We start from the raw sequence: 23,097 nt of genomic DNA, 5'->3' as shown, positions 1-23,097 counted from the left end.
CTGTTCTGTGCTTGATACACACAAATTATATATGTATATGTGCCCTGAGTAACAGATGTGCTCTGAGTTCAGCTCGGTGTGCTTATGTGCGCTAAACGCATTATATTTAAAACACTCCAGATTTACTTTAATTGCACATTTGCATAATTTCACATACTTCTGTGTTTGGCCGCTACAGTTTAATGTACAAGTCTAAAATAAACCCATGACACTGGGTTTTTGTGGACGGAAAAATGGACATTTCATTGCATTAACAGGTTGTCGTCAACTGCAAACAACAGACACTTCAGTTCCTTCTGTTTTCTGCCAGAATAAAAGCTTCTGCCAAAATAAAGGATTAACCAGACTGCATAGCAATGCCACAAGCAAGTAAAAATGTGTTTTTAAGAAATAAATTACTATTGAAAATAATAGTAATAATAATACTGCTACTACTACTACTAATAATAGTAATTATTATTGTTATTGTTATTATTATTATTATTAATATTATTATTATACAATAATAATATATTCTATAATCATTTCTTAACATTATTATTATTATTATAATTATTATTATTATTATTATTATTATTACTATTATATTACAATAATGTTGATTGGGTTAAAAAAAAAAAAAGAAGATGAATAGTGATCTGACCCTTTCACAAATTGGACAAAATATTTACACAGCGGACAGATGCAACGTGATTGTGACGTTTTTCCCTCTGTGTTTCACTGTTTTATTTATTTATTTAGTTGGTTCTTTTTAAGAGGACTCAAGTGTGAATACCCTTCCAGAACACTGTTTCAGTTTGGCCGTTGAGCATGGGCAAAACATGGTTTAATTTGGTTAAAATGAATTACTTGTTTCTCTCTCTCTCTCTCTCTCTCTCTCTCGCTGTCTCTCTCTCTCTCTCTCTCTCTCTCTCTCTCTCTCTCTCTCTCTGCTGTCTCTCTCTCTCTCTCTCTCTCTCTCTCTCTCTCTCGCTGCTCTCTCTCTCTCTCTCTCTCTCTCTCTCTCTCTCTGTCTCTTACTTTTTAATGTTTATCATATCACAGATTATATTTTTTGTCTAAAACAGTCAGCCCTATATACAAGTGTACAAGATGAGCCATCATCAGTATTTTTGTCCATTTTCCCAGAAGCGAAAATGAATACTAATTGTGTGTATCTGCTTAAAGTTACTTTTGTCAGCTTTGAGGAATTCAATAGCATACAGAAGGTAATATTAGATTTAAAAGCTAAAAGACGTGGACTAAAAGCCATAAAACTCCAACTTTAATGGCACTGCCTTAAGAGAAGAATATAAAATGTCTTTATTTTTGTTGTGTTTTATGATTTTCAATTGTGATATGCATTATGTATTATTGTTTTCAATGATTTTTCTAATTTGATTCTTTGTATTGCTTACAGTAATCGCAGCTCACCAAGGTTTGCCGTTTTTATATCTCACATTAAAAAGTCAGTAGTTAAAGTTCCTCTCCTGCATTAACCTTATCCATTAATGGAGATTCCCTCCCCTTTCCCATAATGCGTATGTGTGAACAGTTAGGAAGTGAGAAGTTCGCATACATCCAATAACAGGAGGTTATTATCCGCAGACCCTGTCCATGCTGGAAAAACCAGGTCATGCCAGCTTAAAGTGATTAAACAGGGTCTTGGGATATGGTTGCTGAATTTTTGCTGGTTCAAAAAGGTCTTTACCAGCTCTAAACTGCTTAAACAAGACGGTCTACCAGGTCGGAAAGGGGTTTACCCACCGGTAGTCAAGATGACCAACCATCTAGACCAGTTTGGACCAGATAATTACCATAAATGCCCAGCTTGGAGCTGGTTTAAGCTGGATTTTCCAGCATGGTCCGGATGTGAACTAACCAATTTTCCTGTGTCAAGTTCCCTTGTCATGTGACCAAATTAATCTTTCCTTTGAAACTCCAAAAAAACAAAGTGGCATCATAGAAAATACTGCAATTATTTACTCACCCTCATGTCTTTCTAAACCCGGATTTAGAGGACTTTCTTTTTTCCATGGATTACAAAAAATTGATGGTGGGCAGAATGACTCAGTGTCTCTATTCACTTTCATTGTATGGAATAAAGATGCAATGAAAGTGAATGGTGACTGAGTCATTCTGCCTGACATCTTCTTTTGAACAGAATGTGAGTAAATGATTTTCAATCATCAACAGAATTTCAATTTTGGATGAACTGTCCCTTTAATTTTCTGACCAAATATTGACTCTCATCCTGTGCTGTTTCTATTTCAGCACAACCTGACCTTCACCTGTTCGGAATCGCAAACATTCCCGGCGTTCTTTAACTCCACCAGCTCCCTGCAGCTCCCAGGTCGGACCGACGCAGATACGGTCTCAGTCAAACTTCAGTTCCGTACGTGGAACCCGAGCGGTCTTCTGTTCTTTACCCCTCTGATGCCTGGGGGCGTGGAGGTCAGCCTGGTGGAGGGCAAAGTCACTGTCCACATCTACATCACAATGGGCAAGAACACACGCGTGGACATATCCTCAGGTAACGTTATATCTGAAAGTGCCATTTAAGAGCTCCTTCACAATTTCAAACTTTCAAGTTTCTCTTTAATAAACATTATATCTGTTCCAGAACCTTGTGAGCTGCCTATCTAGACAGCATCTTATAGGAATAGTTTGCAGAAAAAATAAAAAATTCTGTCATTGTTTACTCACCCTCATGTCATTCCAAACGCATGACTTTCTTTCTGATGTGGAACACAAAAGGAAAAATTGTAATCTCGGTCTGTCTGTTCAATACAATGGCAGTGGATAATGATTCACTTTAAAGCTTAAAAAGGCACCTAAAATAGTCCATGCGACTCGTGCATCATATTCCAAGTCTTCTGTATGCAAAGGATAGGTTTTGGCGAGAAACAACCTGAAATGTACTGTAAGTAATTTTTCAGTGAAAATACTGACGTTGTGCATTTATGAGTGCATGAGAAAAGCTCCTTACTTAGCAACTTATTAGCAAAGTATATATTTTTTTTAAAAAGGCAGCTTAAAGATTTACGTTTGATTTTACGTTGTAGAAGAAAACGTCCAAGTATCTTCAAGTAATGTTTACCAGAGACCTTATTTTACATATAAAAATAAATAATAAAAACCGTTAGGAAATTCACAGAGAGTGGAACCAATGGCGATTTAGCCTTCCAGGTTCGCCTACAAATTGACATCACGGCTAAACAGCTGTATTTAAATTGATTATTCACGTGTGCTATTTTGGTGAAAGGTGTACTGAGCATTTTTTTTTATTATTATTATTATTTTTTAAATGTACACCTACAGTATATTAATAAGAAATGATTAGTACTTTGACAAATGTTTGAAATTATGTACACGTGAGATGAAGATAATGTAAAACGATAATGTATTCTGCATAAGATGGGGCGCCCCCTCATAGTGGCTGCCCTGTTGAGATCACATTACCAGCCAAAAACAACTTGCTTTATCTCAATAACCCCCGTTTTTAGAATCTTTTGGTTGCGGAATAAATATATAATGGGGGACAAATATGCTTATACTTAATATACTTTTGATTTAATGTGATGCTACATCCACAGTTATCAGTATAAGATCCAAGATTACTGTTGGTGACCAGTGGATTCAGAAAATGACTACTTGATGAAGCCATTTCTCTCTGCAGGCTCTGGTCTGAATGACGGTCAGTGGCACAGTGTTCACTTTCTGGCACTGGAGAGCATCGCCATGTTGACCATCAATGGAGACGAGATGTCCACAGTGAGAGCTGCTCTTCCCATTCAGATACGGACTGGAGGAGATTATTTCTTTGGAGGTCATTTCAGAAATGAGCATGTGTCAAACTACTGCAACATAAATTTCATTTTGTTATTACAACTGCTTCCCTGCTGAAAGAAAAGCATCTGAATCCAATCTAAAATGGTCTACTGGTCTCCCATCTTGGCATGTTGGTTCAGTTGGTTGCCTAGTTGATCTCCTAGCTGACATATGGTTTAAGATGCTGTTTTCAGCAGGGTTGTCCACGTAATAATGAAAGGTATGAAGTTATATTGCTCTCTTTTCAAAAGAGCTTCCCTGCTGCAAGGAACATATTTTTAAACCAGTCTAAGATGTTTTGCTGGTAGTTGATGTATGATGGTTTAGCTGGTCTCCCAGCTGTAAAGTCCCCAAAACCCATCTAAAACCAGTAAACCAGACCAGCCTGCGAGACCAGCTAAGACCAACATTTAAAGCTGGTTTAAGATGTAAACATGGTTGTCAACATTATAATGGAAGTTATAAAGTTATTCTGCCCTATAAACAAAAATTCAAAATGTCAGTTTGGATGTCAGCATCATATTGATGAAGATTGGCTTTCCTGCTTTGCCTGATTTCAGTTTTTCTGAGATAATCTGAGGCTACAGATTTTAATTTTCTTTGTCATCGTGTGTAGGATATTTCCCGCGGACAGACCTATCTCCATCCCAGCGCTCATTTCAGGGCTGCATGCAGCTCATACATGTAGATGATCAGCTGGTCGACCTGCGTTCTGTGGAGCATGGCATACTGGGTAGCTTTGAGAATGTCAGTCTGGACATGTGTGCCATCATTGACAGGTAATAAGGAACTTTGTTGGCATGATGATGAGGCACCGGTAAACCTTGTAATCTGGTGAACACTGTAACAAAATTTGATCATGCTAAAAACATGTTAACATACCTGATTATAAGATAGTTTTGTATGTAAGATACTCTATATGTTTATGTATATTGTATAATGTATGTACAGTATATATGACCATTTTTGATCACTCCATAATTCCCATACTGTACTTCCCTTTATGTTATTTTATAGTTTTGATGACTTTACTGTTATTCTAAATACTTTTGACTGGTTGTGAATAAATATCCTGCTTTGTAAAACTAAGCATGCACTCTCCTAACAGAGTCGCTCTTTAATATGGTAAAGTCAGTGTACAAAATGCAAGTCAATCCCTTTGCACTAAAGACAAGTCCCCGTGCACATCCATATTCATTCATAAACCCATGGCAAATGACTCTGCAAATTAATGAAGAGCAGATGTTTGCCTTTGATCACAATGTTGTGATCTGATCAAAGCCTTTGCTGTGTTCTCCAAAAGAGTCATTCATAGAAAGTCAGTGCTGTTCCTCGAGTCGTGGCATTGGTTGTTTTATTAGTGTCCTATGGACTTTCAGAGTTGTAGAGCTGTTTTAAGGAGGTTACATAAGCCACATCTGAATCACTTCAGCAGGAGTTCCTCAAACTCCATCAGGTGCCCTGGCCTCTTTTGATCAGGCCGACTGTGTTAACATGCATGATCAGGGGGAACCTCTCCACTAATCTGATACTTCTACAGACTGGATTCAAGTGCTGCAGACACGAGGCTTTAGAGAGCTACAAAATTTTGTTTGTTGGTTAATTTGACAGGGACAATACAGAATAACATTGCTACATAAGTTTAAGCAGCAGATGCTCTGTACAAAGGCTTTACAGCACCTGACCCTGGTTTCCCAGAGATTATCAAAACAGGGCAATGAGGCCAATGATACTGGCGAGGATGTCAGATTAACTGTGTAATGATAATTGCTTAACTCAGTGCTTTGTCTAAATGGTTTACTGTATATGTTACTAAATGTAAAAGGAACATATGGTGAAACTTACTAAAAAATGTTCAAGTAACATACACTGTATATCATTTTTTTTTTTTTTTATGTTTTTCTTTCTGCATAAAGAAATTTACATTTGGAACCAAGGTTTTTTGCATTGTGGCAGTATTCACATGACTATTAAGCACACATTTTCCACCCAAATTCCATTAGCCTAATGCGTTAGATGTTTTACTTTTGTTTTGTTTTTCATTTTATTATTTACCTTTTTCTCAAAGGTGAGTCATTATATACACATTAGCATAAACAATACTGTAATACAATGATCATCATAAACTAAAGGCAGTACAACAAGTTTACCATGATATTAATGGTATAATTATAATTGTATAATTTTATAAATACTTTACAATTGCAACAATATATTTAAATAATGTAAAAATAACAATTTAAATAAAAATAATTATATAAATATTAATTAATCATTATTAATGAACAATATTTATAATAATTCATAATTTATCTAATATTATTCATTATTAATAAAATTTAAATACAGCTAGTAATTATTCTAAATTACTCTCTCTTATTTATTGATTAATAATTAATAATTATAAATCATTCAATTCATTTAAATAATTAAATACAATTTTAACACAAATTATAAATAGAATATAAGAATACGGTTTATATATATACAATATATACAGTGTGTGTGGGTGGGTGTGTGTGTGTGTGTGGGTGGGTGGGTGTGTGTGTGTGTGTGTGTGGGTGTGGGTGTGGGTGTGGGTGTGGGTGTGGGTGTGTGTGTGTGTGTGTGTGTGTGTGTGTGTGTGGGTGTGGGTGTGGGTGGGTGGGTGTGTGTGTGTGGGTGGGTGGGTGGGTGGGTGTGTGTGTGGGTGTGTGTGTGCTGGCTTGGGTGGTTTCCGAGGGCTTTTATTTTTTTATTACAAACTGGTAATTACAAGGGTATTATGCTATAAATGTGGTTTATGAGGACATTTCTAGTGTCCCCATAATTCAAATCACTTAACATACTAAACGATGTTTTATTGAAAATGAAAAATGCAGAAAGTTTTTTGTGAGGGTTAGGTTTAGGGGTAGTGTTAGGGTTAGGGGATAGAATCTATAGTTCGTACAGTATAAAAAGCATTATGTCTATGGAGAGTCCTCATAAGGATAGCTGCATTTACATTTATTCATTTGGCAAACGCTTTTATCCAAAGCGACTTACAAAAGAGGAATACATTGTAAGCGAATCATCTTAAGGAGACAGTGGTACGTCTCATATAAAGTGCCATATTACAAGTTTCACTAGCATCAGAATAGTATTCAAGACAGATTAAAGTGCAACTTTTTTTTTGTGACTTGTTAAGTGCTCATGGATAAGATGTGTTTTTAGCCGTTTTTTTGAAGACAGAAAGAAGGTCATTCCCAACTCCATCCGTGCACCAACACATGCACCAACATGTGTGTGTGTGTGTGTGTGTGGACAGTATATAAATTAAATAATACATTGAATTAGTTTAAATAATATATATAAATTAATTAATATATACTGTATAAAAGTGGTATTTAGAATTTGGAGGAAAAAATGTTTAATTGTCATGATGCAATGTCACAATGCAAAAACATCTTAAAGTAGGCTTTATTGTCTTTAAGCATAAAGCAATTATGATTTCCTTTTGATATGGGGGTGAAATGTGACCTGGACAACTTCTTGACAGGTTTCATAAAATTCACCCAATCAGGGGCTGTCAAAAAAAATTGTTGTAATGTAATTTCATTTATTAAAGAATTTTAAGAAACGACTTCAACCTGATCTCTTCCTCCAGGTGTGTGCCAAACCATTGTGAACATGGAGGCAAGTGCTCTCAAACTGGAGACATGTTTAAATGTGCCTGTGATGGTACTGGATACTCTGGTGCCACCTGCCACAACTGTAAGCCATTTACAATACATATTATCCAACATTTATTACAACTTCATAAGGTTTGGTTTGTGGTAGAAAAATTTTTCAAACTTCTTTTGTCCTTCTATTCTTCAGGGATTGAGCTGACTGGTACACATAGATAATGCATTGTAGGTTTTCTTGCAGTGGTGGCTGTTTTGATGCTTATTCTGTGTGTTTCTGCAGCTGTGTACGAGCAGTCCTGTGAGGAGTATAAACACTTGGGCAGGGGCTCAGGCACATACTGGATCGATCCAGATGGCAGCGGACCCCTCGAGCCATTCAAAGTGGCCTGCAATATGACGGGTCAGAACTAACAAAGAAATGTGGAAATTATAATGATGTAAACACAACACAGTGAGTGAATACACTGGTGTTTATTCTGTGTCTGTATCCAACTGGAATAGGCTGATATCACCAAAAGGAAAACTTCTCCCAGACTAACAACATCTAAATGGGTCTTATCATGAAGAATGTCAATGTAATTGTTTTTAATGTCGTTTTTTCAAGTAACCGAAATTTCAGTAGACGATACCAATACAATGAGATTTCATGCATTCTCAATATAAATTTCGATAGCACAGCAAAAACTAGTGTAAATTCCTTAAATAAGTAAACATTGTTTGAAGTTCTCAAGCAATTATTCAAGAAAAGTGAAAGTAATAAAAAAAAATAAAAAAAATAATTGCAAGCAATTGAACAAATAAAGACAACAGAAAATTTTAAGTAAACTGTGCTTGGAGTTTTTCAGGCATCCAAGAGCAGTTTTAAGCAGGGACTAAAAATGAGATGTTTTTCATTTCAGTTCATTCTGAGCAAAACTGTATTTTTTCTCCTTTCTAAATGGTAACTGGTTAGAACAAAAAAAAAAAAAAAAAATGTACGTTTAATAACGCTCTTTTAAAAATGACAGTACTCTGCGCTAAGGGTGAAATACCAATTGCAGTGTTGCCAGATCTCACAAGAGAAACAAGCAACCTGGAAAAACAAGCCCAGAATAAGCCACTTGCCTCACCAAAATAAGAGGAAATCATAGCAAGCATACGGTTAATTAACAGATAAGATTAATTTTAATTACAGATCTGATTCTCAGTCAAAACCCGGCAGCATCACATCTGTATTAATGCATCATATCTAACAATAACTGAATCCAGGGCGTGCTGAGTGACTCCAGTCAGGCTTCCTAAGCAACCAATTGGCCCGGTTGCTAGGGTGGGTTGAGTCATGTTGGGTTAACCTCCTCGTGGTCGCTATAATGTGGTTCTCGCTCTCGGTGGGGTGCGGGGTGAGTTGTGCGTGGATGCCGTGGAGAATAGCGTGAAGCCTCCACACGCTCTAGGTCTCCGCGGTAACGCGTTCAACAAGCCATGTGATAAGATGTGCGGATTGACGGTCTCAGATGTGGAGGCAACTGAGATTCGTCCTCCGTCACCCGGATTAAGGCGAGTCACTACGCCACCACGAGGACTTAGAGTGCATTGGGAATTGGGCATGCCAAATTGGGGAGAAAAAATCCACAAAAAAAATAATAAAAATAACAATAATTCAGTGAAGACTTGGAAACAACTGAGAAATACACTTTTTACATCTAATAATGTTTTCCTTGTATATGGATTAACCATGCATGTATATGTAGTAATTATACATACAGGAGTTGTTAAAAAGGTTTTCATTCACAGAATGCAACATTCGGGCAATTAGGCAAAAAAATGTGTGATGCAGCAGTTTCCTTCAGGATCAAAGCACGTTTAATTTTTTCGGGCAACATGAAGTGATGTATTTCAAAACATTTACTGTGATAAACCCTTTAGCCTTTGGTTTCATGGAAAAAGTATCGAAACTAAATTAATCGGTTACAGTGGATCAGCGTTTTCACTCCGGAACAATTGAAAATAACTTTGTTCCGGTTTTCGGTTACGTTCTGCAAAAAATGACTTTCACTTTTGATTTTCGTTCTTTGAACCATTCCTCATACCTGGTTTTAGGTATACAAGCAAACATTAAGAATTTGTAAAAAAAAAAAAAAAAAAAAAATGACATTAAATTAACATTAACATTATCAGGCCTTCATATTTTATTTATGGTACTTTTCCAATGTCTTTAATGTGCAGATTTTACTGTTTTAGCCTTGTCCCGACCCAGACGTTCAATATTAAATTATCAAAATGAATTATAAAAATACAAATTAGTACGTTTAAAAGTATGATAATCTAAATAAAACTGATTTAAGCATAAACCATTTCAGTATTTATAGTGTGAAATTGATTTCTATCAGTTTTTCTAAAATTATGACAGTCCTACATCAAACCAATCTGCCCTTAATAATTTTTTTTTTTTTTTTTTTTTTTAGTTAGTCTACTTTTTAACCAAGTCAATAAAAGTGTCAGCGAAGAGCATTCTTGAGATGAAATATGAGACAAGTGATATTTAAAAAAAAAAAAAAAACAATAAAATAAAAAGTGATATACAAGTTTTATACAAATAAAATATATATAATAATTGTTTCTATTTAGGATACATACATGTTTGCTATCAAATTAGCCTTAGCAAGACAAAGAAGTCGGACATTTTATTTCAAAGACATTAAAAATATCATTTCCATCACTGTCCACCACAGAATTCTATTGAACACAATACAGAATTACATAAATCTCTTGTGATGCATGTACATACAGTGTTGAATATTGTTATTAGACAAATTAAATAAACTAGTGAGAGTGTGAAAAAAATGTAACAACACTTTGTACAAATCCACAGTGCTAAAAGTGGCCAAAGTTGAAAATGACCCATCACCCCATGAAGTAATAAATACATCCAATATTTTCACCAAAGTAAATGCGTTGCTTATAGTTTCATACCATTTTAAATGAAGAATATTTGATTTTTTCATCTCTGCCAGTGCCAACATTACCTATTTATGTTAACACTGATCTATCAAACCCCTATAATTCCAGTAAAAAAAAAACTGAATACTCTAACTGGTACTCATGCAAATTATGTATATTTCAGAAGACAAGGTGTGGACAACCATTGTGAATGATTTGCCAGCTCAGAGTTCAGTGACAGCGGGCTCGAGTCCTGAAGACAAGACTGTGCTCACACTCAACTACAGCATGTCTGCTGAGCAGGTGACCATTAAAAACAGTGTTAATAGAGAACATTACATCTGACCAACAGACGCCGCAGTTGGCGATCAGCTTACCTGCAAAACTGCTGTTGTAACGGTGTGGTTTTTGTAGGTGAATGCAGTCACCAGCAGTGCAGAGCTCTGTGAGCAGCATGTGGCCTATACGTGTTACAAATCCCATCTTCTCCACTCACCAGGTAAACAGATGTGGCAACTTTTACTGGCTGTACTATGTTACATTCAGTGATTGATTATGTTTTAGCTTCCCAAAGGAACATTTTATAGCACAGAGGTTGCTCTTTCATGCTGTAGCTCATTATACTTAAAGGAATAATTCACCCAGAATAAAAATTCTCTCATCATTTACTCACCCTCATGCCATCCCAGATGTGTACGTCTTTCTTCTGCTGAACACAAATGAAGATTTGTAGAAGAATATTTCAGCTCTGTAGGTCCATACAATGCAAGTGAATGGTGACCAAAACTTTGAATATCCAAAAAGCACATAATGGCAGCATGAAAGTAATCCATAAAACTCCAGTGGTTTAATCCATGTCTTCTGAAGCAATCCAATCTGTTTTGGGTGGGAACAGACCAAAATCACTATAACCAAAAACCTTTTTCATTATAAATAGTGTCCTTGGGGATCATGATTTCAAGCTTGATTACTCTTCCTAGTGCCATCTAGCACTCTGTGTGTAATCCGACAAGCACAAGGAAGTGTAATCGATCTTGAAACTGTGATGGTGCCTGGGTCATTCCTGGGATTCGGTAACATTTCAACTTGTAATTTTTTTTAACTACATTTGTTTAATTGTCTGAATACTCCACAATACTAAGCACATATTAAACCTCCAACAAATCATATTTTCCAAACTTAGGCATCAAAGACGTTTTTTATTTTTTTATTTTTTTCTGATTTGGACATATTTTGTTCTCAGCCCCATCATGAACATAATGTAAGTGGTTTGAAAATGATTCTACTCAACACTCTTTATAAAATAAACATCTACTGCTCATGTGTACTACCTCATACCAATTTAATGACTACAAATAAAATATTTATGATAGTCTTTCTTTTTTTATGTGGTAAAAAAATAGGCAAATTGTCTGTGGTCTCATTGTTTTTGGTTAAAAATGTTGTAAATTCAGAGTTTTTAACTAAAACCCCAATGTTTTTGTGCTAGCCCATAACACGTCAAGCTGTGTTATGGGCTAAATTTCCTCCGCGTCTGAGACCGTCAATCCGTGCATCTTATCACGTGACTTGTTGAGCGCGTTACCGCGGAGACGTAGCGCGTGTGGAGGCTTCACGCTATTCTCCACGGCATCCACGCACAACTCACCACGTGCCCCGCCGAGAGCGAGAACCACATTATAGCGACCACGAGGAGGTTAACCCAACGTGACTCTACCCACCCTAGCAACCGGGCCAATTGGTTGCTTAGGAAGCCTGACTGGAGTCTCTCAGCACGCCCTGGATTCAAACTCGCAACTCCAGGTGTGGTAGTCAGCGTCTTTACTTGCTGAGCTACCCAGGCCCCCAAAAAGCCTGAGGGACATTAAAAAATGCTCTAAAGATAAAGATTATTTTAATGCTTTCATTCTTTTAATTCATTATAATGGACATATCAACATCTTGTAAAAAGCTTTTAACATTTCATTTTAGTGAATCACCACTTTAAAAAGTCTGGGGAACTGAAATATTACAGAATCCGAAGAATGTCCAGGCTAGAGACTGCAATGGCGAGATGTACAGTATAAAAAGAGTTAAATTTTGGTCAGTTCACACCCAAGAATACATGGTTTAAACCACTGGTGTTGTATGGATTACTTTTATGCTGCCTTTATGTGCTTTTTGGAGCATCAATGTTTTGGTCACCATTCACTTGCATAATATGGACCTACAGAGCTGAAATGTTCTTCTAAAAAAATCTTCGTTTGTATTCTGCAGAAGAAAGAATGTCATACACATGGGATGGCAAGAGGGTGAGTAAATGATGAGAGAATTTTGGGGTGAACTATTCATTAATGAAGTTTTAGGATCAACTTTGTCTCAGATCTTTTACCTGAAGTTAAATGAAATCTAAATAGACACAAATGAGAAATTTGCTGACATACAGTAAGCATATAGAACGAATAATGAAAGTGAATGGCATAGCTCAGAAAATGTTTGAAATCTCTCAGTTGATACTGAGGTCTCTGACTTTGATTGCAGACTTTGGTATTATGGCAAATCTTAGCACAATTTGAAACTTAGTTTAGATCTCTTCTGAAACTCTAGAGGAGACACGTGAGATTACTGGGGTTTCTTTCTCAGGAGAAAAATCTGAGAAATGGGACACTTAAACAAGTCAGCATTTGCTGTCTGTTTCATCTCATCGGTGCCTAGGAGAAACAGTTGAGATTTTAAAGAGATCTTCTTTGTGGTTTTTCTTAACTTTGGGAAAATAATGATGGGTAGGAATGAATTAATAGTCAGTCTTTTTTTTATTTCAATTTCTCGTTCATCAGAGTTTGTCATGTTTCATTTTCTTTGCTTCTCTGTCTGTCTTAGATGGTTCTCCGTCCACTTGGTGGGTCGGCAGGGGCAATGAGAAGCACTTCTACTGGGGCGGCTCAGGACCAGGCGTGCAGAAATGCGCCTGTGGCATTGAACGCAACTGCACAGACCCCAAATACTACTGCAACTGCGATGCAGACCTGAGACAATGGTGAGATCTCATTCTTTGCAAGTTGTTGTGAAAGAAACAAGCAGGAAACTTTCAACTGGATGTTGAAATACAGTAGATGTTATATGGCTTACTTTTGCAAGACAGGGGGGAAAGGCCACTCATCTATTAATCCTGGAAGCATTTTACAGTGATATGAAGTTTTGAAAATGCTATCAACTGCATTGCACAATGTTATGTTGCCCCCTTGTGGTCAGTGATTCTTTCCTTGATTGGTGTTTCTCCAGGAAAGAAGATGCAGGTTTGTTAATGTACAAGGATCATCTGCCTGTCAGTCAGGTGGTTGTTGGGGACACACACCGCTCTGGATCTGAAGCCAAACTCACTGTTGGGCCTCTACGATGTCAAGGAGATCGTAAGTGTTCATGTTCTCAAATGTATTTACATTTATTAATTTAGCAGACACTTTTATCCAAAGCGACTTGGAATACAACCAAAGTGATTCATTCTAAGGAGGCAGTAATAAGAGAAGTGCTGTGATACAAAGTTGTAAATTGCTCAGAGAAGCACACGTACAGTGAGAGACAGTGGCAAAGGAATTAATTAGATAGGGTCAAGACGGTCAATTGCTCGTGAAAGAGATGCGTCTTTAGATTTTTCTTGAACGTGGCTAGTGAGTCAGCTGTACGGGTGGAGTTTGGCTTGCTTTGCATGCAATGCTTTGAAATTAACATGAGCAACCATTGTCAACCAGTGCAGTTCAGTGTGAAGAGGCGTGACGTGTGCTCTCTTGGACTCGTTGAAGACCAAATGGGCCACCCGTTCTGGATCAACTGCAGAGGTTTGACTCTACATGCAGGAAGTCCTGCCAGAAGGGCATTGCAGTAGTCCAGTCTAGATATAACAAGAGTCTGCACAAGGAGTTGCGTAGCATGTTCAGATAGGAAGGGTCTGATTTTTCTGATGTTATACAGAGCAAATCTGCATGATCAGGCTTAAGCTTAATGTATTAGCTTCAACGTACAACATGATTTAGCCTAGTAGAGCATGTTTCTGGATATGAACGTCCTTTGCTGGTCCCGAAACAAATTCCTGTTGAACACACATATCCCTATTCCTACCCTTAACCTTTCCTTTAAATCTGAGGGAAATAATTGGTTGATAAGATTGTTGTTTAACCCCAATTTTAACACTACAATCTGATTGGTTGATCGTCATCTAGTACCCTATGTTCACCCAGTAACATTTCCTTCTTGGGTAAATCACGCTAAATCCAGCATGCGGATACAGCGCTAAATAACGTCATGCTATTTGTTTGTTTGCTTGTTGCATTACTTTATAGGCCACTACTGGAATGCAGCATCCTTCAACACACCTGCATCTTATCTGCATTTCCCCACCATCCAAGGCAAGACCAGCGCTGACATCTCCTTCTACTTCAAGACTTCATCTTCCCATGGTGTCTTTCTGGAAAATCTGGGCAATCCAGACTTTATTCGCTTGGAACTGAAATGTGAGATGTTTGTGCAAAATCTAACATGTAGTGTACGTGATATATTTGTTTCACGTCATGTTAGATAGGGTTGCCATAAGCATTATGAGTGCATCTTGAGATTGTGATGAACTGCGCTTTTAATTTTTGTCTTGTCATTCAGAGAAAGTGAATCATAGTTATCTTCCAACAGCTTCCACGGTGGTGTCGTTCTCTTTTGATGTGGGAAACGGACCGGTGGAGTTGACCGTACGCTCATCAACACCCCTCAATGATGACCAGTGGCACAGGGTGGAGGCGGAACGGAACATTAATGAGGCTGTTTTGCGATTGGATAAGATGCACAGAGAGGTGCGGCCAGCTCCGCCTCAGGGCCACACCCGCCTGCAGCTCTTCAGTCAGCTGTTTGTAGGTAAGATCTCCAGCAGGTATTTGGGAAGTAGAGTTTTAGCAACAAGAATTTTGAGTGATTTAATTGTACATTTCCAGGAATAGCTACTGTATAAATACAGCCAATCTGCTAATGTTCTGCTTTAATGATAGTATTGTTTTATTGCGAATCATTGTTCAGTGTACATGAAATTTTACAATATAAAGTTAGTTTTCAGTGTATCCCAAAGGTTTCTAGAGAGAAATACAAACAAAAATAGATAGAAACTGAAAGAGAAATTTAGATAGAATAAGAAGATTCATATATAGAAATTAGAAATATTACAATAATAATAAATCCATAAATTAAATTCACTTCACAAATCTCAACAATGTGAAAACGTAATATTTTGGTTATTAATTATTAAGTGCATTAAAAAAAATACGTTCATAAAAAAAAATCTGTTGATGAGCGTAAAACTGTATTACAATGATAAAACAAATTATGTAACTGAAGTAAAAGATTTATTTTTGTTTTCATAATATTATAAAAAACATATGTTGTTTAAAAAAATTGTCATTATGATTGAAATTGTAGTTTAAATTAAAATTAGTCAAACAATAATGGATCAATTTATTCCGGCGAACAGATGTCACATTACCATTGTTAAAGAAGTGGTCTCTTTTCAGTAGCACTTCATGCTTAGCATACAGTTAGCCTTTTTTTTTCTTCTTACAATTCTTTACAGACTTTATAAGGGTATAGGTTTTGTAGTTTTTTTTTTTTTTTTATATGGCAAATTAATAACGCGGTACATCTGTTTTTACACATTACAGGTGCGTCAGGGGGACAGAGAGGTTTTCTGGGTTGCATTCGTTCCCTGAAGATCAACGGGGTGACCCTTGACCTGGAGGAGAGGGCAAAGGTCACACCAGGGGTGAAGCCGGGCTGCTCGGGTCAATGCACCAGTTATGGCATGCAGTGCCAGAATGGAGGGAAATGTATTGAGAAATACAACGGATACTCCTGCGACTGCGGTCTGACTGCCTTCGACGGACTGTTCTGCAACGATGGTACAGGACCTTCTTGTTGTAAATACTGTTGATGCATCACTGTCCAGTTCAGTTTACAGTCCATGTTGTTTCATTCTAAATAATGAATGACAAAAAGTGTGTGTACTGTATATATGCAGTGTGATTAAAATAAAAATAAAAATAATGCATAAAACAATTGTCCTATATCAGCACGGCTGTGATTCGGCAGCAGGTAGAGTGCCGCAGGTAATCACAGAGAGTGAATCACAGTGGTTGTGAGTGTGATATTGCTTTTATACAACAGTTCAACAAACAAGTAGAAAAAATAATGAGGAAAAACTAAGGACTGTCACAAAAAATGCACATGTGCAGGGAACTACTTTCTTATGCCACGGATCAGGATCTGCCATTGCTAGTTCAAAAGATGCACCCAAGCCCAAGCAGAGGTCCCCCCTGAGTATTTTGCAGGAGCTGGTTTGCAAGAGTCATTTCCTATAGAAACTATGTTCTTCTCCGCAATGTTGAATGTTTACATCTCCTCTAAACATCTCCTATATCAAGTAAGCCTGATTACTCCGTCTGTTGTGTCTCTCAGCTGTGATAAGACTTATTGCTGAAGCTGTTAGTTTACCTCTATTTCCCAGCTGTACTGTAGTAGTAATCCGAGTGATCAAGGAGTGACAGACAATGACGATGACTTAAAAAAAAATGCTCGCTGACTGACAGCGCTGACTCAAATGAACATCAACTGAACTGGCTCATAACACATACAAATTTTATTTTGTCGCCACCTGCTGGCTAAAATCTTTAATATCACTGGGATAAATTAAAAGACACAAATCTAGCTGCTTTTACACATCTGCGCTGCTCTTACTGCACTGCTCCAGTTGGAATGTCTCTCATCAATTCAGATTCAAGGACCGGAACTAACTGTTGTATAATATGGAATATTCAGAGACTATTTAGCAGAGATGGGTCACTTCTATTAAAATGAATGGGAGAAATTAGAATGCCCAACGGTTAATGGATGTAGAAAGGAAGTTCTGCCTTACAGGTAAAAAGAGCCAATCACCTTTTAGATACAGACATCACCTGTCAGTCAACTCGAGAACGTGCATGTGCATTAGCTGGACAACTGGGAAAATTATGTTGTTTTTTTTAGCATAATCTGAGATAAAGAAGCACAATTTATGATGCCAGTGTTGTCAGATTTTACTGCTGATTTGAAACATGTTCTTTGATTGTAATCTTGACCAACCATTTTGGAGATTTCGGTCTTTCCCCATTCAAGCAGATCGGAGCTATACTTGCTTGTTTACATTGAAAATAGCTGCCCAGCCTGCCCAAGAGCGTTCCAAAGATGGCTGCCGAGTGGACTGACCTGCTAAATTGACTTTGAATATTCCTATTATCAAAGCAAATCAAGCTTGAAATACCACATTTTCAGCAGGGGGCAGTAAGCGGTACTCCAGCTGTATAGGCAACACGCAGCTGTAAAGACAACAAACGACACTCAGGCTTGCTTGATGAGGACGCATTCTTGCGTTCAAACAGCTGGACAGGGTGCAATTCTGAATGCTGGGATCTCGAGAGTCGAGATGTGATTTTTTTTAAGTTTCAAACTACGTTTAACTTGACACAGCAACCTAAAAACGCTGTGTTTATGATGCGATGCAACCAAAGTGAGATGCTCTAAAAGCGTCCATCTGATGCATGTGTACATTGACGTGTCCTTAGAAAAGCCCTCACAATAAATCTATCTCAGACAGACTGATAAATTCAATTGCAAAATTCCACATTTCTGTATTGTCTTATCAATGTTTTACTCGTCTGCCACAAGGATGTAAAGCATTTTAATTATCTGAATTATTATATTTATAATATATTTATATATGTATATACTATATTTATAATTATTTTAATCTATTTATAAGCATTTAATCATTATACATTGAATTATTGATATTTGAGGGCCTTTCTCAGCAAGTATTTATATATGCGATTAATTGCGATTAATTTGATTAATCACCATATCCTGTAATTAATTTGATTACAGATTTTAATCAATTGACAGTCCTACTTATGACATTAATTAAACATTTGTAAATGTATTTATTTAATGCCTTTAAACGTTTTATTGTGTTCAGAGTGATTTCTATAGACATCAGAGTAACAGTACTGTTGCCGTATTCTCATTTATCTGTAAATTATGGAGAAAGACCTTCCTAATGACAAATTTATTCAGAAATCTAAACCAGGTGGGATCACTTGAAGTCTTTATGGCAAAATGTAATGATTTTCTTGCCTTCCTCTGTCTCTCTTCTAGATGTAGGGGGGTACTTTGAGAGTGGAACGCTGGTGCGCTATGACCTTATGTCAGAGAGCAGCTCATTTCCTGCAGTAAAAGAAGGTGGTTCTGGAGTTCTGAGTACTGTGGGTAATTTGACTCGTGAGGAGCTGAGCTTTAGCTTCAGTACTTCTCACACACCCTCTGTCCTCATCTACATCAGCTCCAAGACACAAGACTATATGGCTGTGGTGATGCGACACAATGGTGAGATGTGTTCGATTTATTTAGACATTAATCTCTTGGCCCATATTTTAAGAACACTAGCGTTAAGCGCAGTGCTATGCCATAAGTCATAAGCGCAAAGTCAGTGGGCATGGCCATGATATTTTGGTATTTTCGTGCAAGCATGCGCTAAGTATACGCGCATGTAGGTTTGGCAAAATCGCATGCGCAACGCACAAATGGGCTGGATTAAGTGCAATTTAATTGTAATGTTTTCTCCTGTTATTATTCCACCGTCTGTGTCCTATTATAGGCTATAATTCTTTCCCTCAAGCATCAGCGATATAAATCAAGACTGCACATTCATAAGAAGTTTTTAGTGTAAATGGACTGTATGCAATGAATTAGAAGAATTACGTTCTATTGTGTATTAACTGCGTCCTTGATGATTGTCGGGCATATTTCTATGACAGCGGCACGCTCCTTTTATACGAATGGAAAATGTGATTCTCATCAGAAATTATGGATTATTAATCATTTTCATCTACTGACACACAAATCTTGGCTAGTATTAACAGTGATTGTATCGGCACGCACTTCAATTCTACTAGTCGATTTTGATTAATTACATTAATTTACTGATACACGATAAAAATAAAGGAAAAATATTTCTAAATTGAAATTACACTTCAAAATAAACGAAAATATAATCAAAATAACGAAGTGGTCAAAAAATCATTACAGACCAATTTCAAACATTTTACCAACTTCTTCCATCGGCCTGTTTTGCAATGACTTAAAAATCACTCTACGACAACAGGTGGAATAATACCTTTATACTTACAAATTAGACCATAAATACAATTGTAAATTTAAATGTAATAATAATAATAATTGAAAAATAAGCCATGACCTATAGATGGTGTAACACAAATCTCACATTACATTTTTATATAATATAAAATATAAAATTCTGATTGTCAAGGACATAATTTGATGTTCCACTATATTTTCAGAGTTTGGACATGAACTTTATTACCACCTGCTGGTGGAATCTTCAAATCCAGGAACTGAGTTTAAACTTTGCGCTAAGTTAAGACGTGGTTTTCAAACGTCTTAGCGCAACTACCTATTTCTCAGGAAAATAGCAAATTGCGCTTTGCGGAACTTCATTAACATGCAATACACCCACGGTTTGCGCGCATACACCCACAATAGTGCAACACTCCCACCCACGCCCACTTGCACTTTGCACTGGCACGAAAATTGCAATTAGAATTAGCGCTTTCACGAAAATTGGATAAGACGTTGCGCACGGTATTTGCTTGTAGAACTGCGCTTTGCGCGCTCATGAAAATAGAGCCCCTCATATTAATAGCAATAATCCAAGGGAGGCTGCATCACTAATAAAAGAGTACCATGGTATTACCATGTTGTTGTTATGTTTTTGAACATGTAGAAGCAAAATATTTGAGAGTTTTGATTTGTTTAATATGTTTGGTCACTCCATAATTACTTTCCATTTGTATTATTTCATAGTTTGTGGAATATAATAAATTTTTGTATCCAGACATTTGCCTGGTTTTGTATATAAAATGTACCATGGTATTACCATCTTACACCTTCACTGTACATTTCTTTAAAGGGATAGTTCACCCAAAAATGAAAAATCTCTTATTATTTACTCACCCTCATGATATCCCAGATGTGTATGACTTTCTTTCTTCAGCAGAACATTTGAAGAAAAATAGACATTAATTTAACAGCTGGTGTTATATGGATGACGTTTATGCTGACTGTCTGTGATTTTTGGAGCTTCAAAAGAGAAATCTCCATTGACTCACTGAGCTAAGATATTTTTCAATTATTCTTCAAATGTGTTCTGGTGAAGAAAGAAAGTCATACACACCTGGGATATCAACAATGAGAGAATTTTCATTTTTGAGTGAACTATCCTCTTTAAGGTATTTTAGAGTGATATTACAGTGGTTATGGTATGTTGCTAAGCAGCTGGCAGGCAATTTGAACATTAATATACAGGTGCATCTCAATAAATTAGAATGTCGTGGAAAAGTTCATTTATTTCAGTAATTCAACTCAAATTGTGAAACTCGTGTATTAAATAAATTCAATGCACACAGACTGAAGTAGTTTAAGTCTTTGGATCTTTTAATTGTGATGATTTTGGCTCACATTTAACAAAAACCCACCAATTCACTATCTCAAAAAATTAGAATACATCATAAGACCAATAAAAAAAACATTTTTAGAGAATTGTTGGCCTTCTGGAAAGTATGTTCATTTACTGTATATGTACTCAATACTTGGTAGGGGCTCCTTTTGCTTTAATTACTGCCTCAATTCGGCGTGGCATGGAGGTGATCAGTTTGTGGCACTGCTGAGGTGGTATGGAAGCCCAGGTTTCTTTGACAGTGGCCTTCAGCTCATCTGCATTTTCTGGTCTCTTGTTTCTCATTTTCCTCTTGACAATACCCCATAGATTCTCTATGGGGTTCAGGTCTGGTGAGTTTGCTGGCCAGTCAAGCACACCAACACCATGGTCATTTAACCAACTTTTGGTGCTTTTGGCAGTGTGGGCAGGTGCCAAATCCTGCTGGAAAATGAAATCAGCATCTTTAAAAAGCTGGTCAGCAGAAGGAAGCATGAAGTGCTCCAAAATTTCTTGGTAAACGGGTGCAGTGACTTTGGTTTTCAAAAAACACAATGGACCAACACCAGCAGATGACATTGCACCCCAAATCATCATGGACTGTGGAAACTTAACACTGGACTTCAAGCAACTTGGGCTATGAGCTTCTCCACCCTTCCTCCAGACTCTAGGACCTTGGTTTCCAAATGAAATACAAAACTTGCTCTCATCTGAAAAGAGGACTTTGGACCACTGGGCAACAGTCCAGTTCTTCTTCTCCTTAGCCCAGGTAAGACGCCTCTGACGTTGTCTGTGGTTCAGGAGTGGCTTAACAAGAGGAATACGACAACTGTTGCCAAATTCCTTGACACGTCTGTGTGTGGTGGCTCTTGATGCCTTGACCCCAGCCTCAGTCCATTCCTTGTGAAGTTCACCCAGATTCTTGAATCGATTTTGCTTGACAATCATAAGGCTGCGGTTCTCTCGGTTGGTTGTGCATCTTTTTCTTCCACACTTTTTCCTTCCACTCAACTTTCTGTTAACATGCTTGGATACAGCACTCTGTGAACAGCCAGCTTCTTTGGCAATGAATGTTTGTGGCTTACCCTCGTTGTGAAGGGTGTCAATGATTTAGTCTTCTGGACAACTGTCAGATCAGCAGTCTTCCCCATGATTGTGTAGCCTAGTGAACCAAACTGAGAGACCATTTTGAAGGCTCAGGAAACCTTTGCAGGTGTTTTGAGTTGATTAGCTGATTGGCATGTCACCATATTCAAATTTTTTGAGATAGTGAATTGGTGGGTTTTTGTTAAATGTGAGCCAAAATCATCACAATTAAAAGAACCAAAGACTTAAACTACTTCAGTCTGTGTGCATTGAATTTATTTAATACACGAGTTTCACAATTTGAGTTGAATTACTGAAATAAATGAACTTTTCCACGACATTCTAATTTATTGAGATGCACCTGTACATCATCTGATGAGTGGCCACATGGTGTGCATTTCAGCTATTTTACAACAGCTTTAAATTTTGCATGGAGAGTGAATGTCTAGAAAATGTTTCCTCTGAATGTCTTTTGTGTTTTCTCTCAGGCAGTCTGCAGATCCGCTATAATCTAGGGGGATTGAGGGAGCCATTCACCATCAGTCTGAACAATCGTAACATGGCTAACGGACAGCCCCATAATGTCAACATTACACGGCATGACAGACTCATTCAGCTGCAGGTACAGCTTTCCGAAATGCTTTTCGCTTCCCTGTAATATGTATCTGCTGTGTGATCTTAGAGAATGTTGATTTCTGTGTCTCAATGTGTGTTGCAGATGGATCATTATCCAACAGTAAGCTACACTCTTCCCGAGGCCTCAGACATTGTGTTTAACCTTGTGAAGACCATTTTCTTAGGAAAAGTTTTTGGTGAGCTTTTATTTAAATATTTTGAGCACTAATTGGTATAATGTGTTGCTGCTAGACAATTAGGAAGTCCTTTTAGGAAGGCATTTTAACTTGTCTCCGATCATAATAGTCCTATTGGAACTGTGAGTTTCTGTTGGAAATGATTTATTATTGTTTAATACGTTCATTTATAAGTAGTTTTAAAATGGTTTTTCATTCTTAGTAATCAACATGTTAACCATACCTAGCAAAAATATTTCATTTAATGCAAAACCTGTAGTAAAGAAATGTT

At 37.1% G+C, this 23,097-nt stretch overlaps 1 protein-coding gene across 2 annotated transcripts in view; it reads left to right on the top strand.

Annotated features, from left to right (window-relative positions):
* The window catches only part of LOC127441503 (contactin-associated protein-like 2), a 60,696-nt gene that overhangs the window by 25,875 nt on the left and 11,724 nt on the right, over window positions 1-23,097 (top strand). Inside the window, exons 8-22 of one of the 2 annotated variants that reach the window (XM_051699017.1) lie at window positions 2,254-2,512; window positions 3,659-3,808; window positions 4,427-4,589; window positions 7,436-7,542; window positions 7,738-7,857; window positions 10,564-10,679; window positions 10,791-10,875; window positions 13,236-13,392; window positions 13,638-13,765; window positions 14,693-14,863; window positions 15,036-15,254; window positions 16,049-16,285; window positions 18,573-18,800; window positions 22,503-22,636; window positions 22,733-22,826. In XM_051699017.1, the coding sequence (XP_051554977.1) occupies window positions 2,254-2,512; window positions 3,659-3,808; window positions 4,427-4,589; window positions 7,436-7,542; window positions 7,738-7,857; window positions 10,564-10,679; window positions 10,791-10,875; window positions 13,236-13,392; window positions 13,638-13,765; window positions 14,693-14,863; window positions 15,036-15,254; window positions 16,049-16,285; window positions 18,573-18,800; window positions 22,503-22,636; window positions 22,733-22,826 (2,368 nt within the window). Of the gene's footprint in view, window positions 1-2,253; window positions 2,513-3,658; window positions 3,809-4,426; window positions 4,590-7,435; window positions 7,543-7,737; window positions 7,858-10,560; window positions 10,680-10,790; window positions 10,876-13,235; window positions 13,393-13,637; window positions 13,766-14,692; window positions 14,864-15,035; window positions 15,255-16,048; window positions 16,286-18,572; window positions 18,801-22,502; window positions 22,637-22,732; window positions 22,827-23,097 lie in introns of both variants that reach the window. The other variant, XM_051699016.1, reaches the window with a different exon arrangement.

This window comes from Myxocyprinus asiaticus, chromosome 5 (assembly GCF_019703515.2).
Source record: "Myxocyprinus asiaticus isolate MX2 ecotype Aquarium Trade chromosome 5, UBuf_Myxa_2, whole genome shotgun sequence".
Taxonomy (NCBI): domain Eukaryota; kingdom Metazoa; phylum Chordata; class Actinopteri; order Cypriniformes; family Catostomidae; genus Myxocyprinus; species Myxocyprinus asiaticus.
This window is presented reverse-complemented; position numbering and strand designations above follow the sequence as displayed.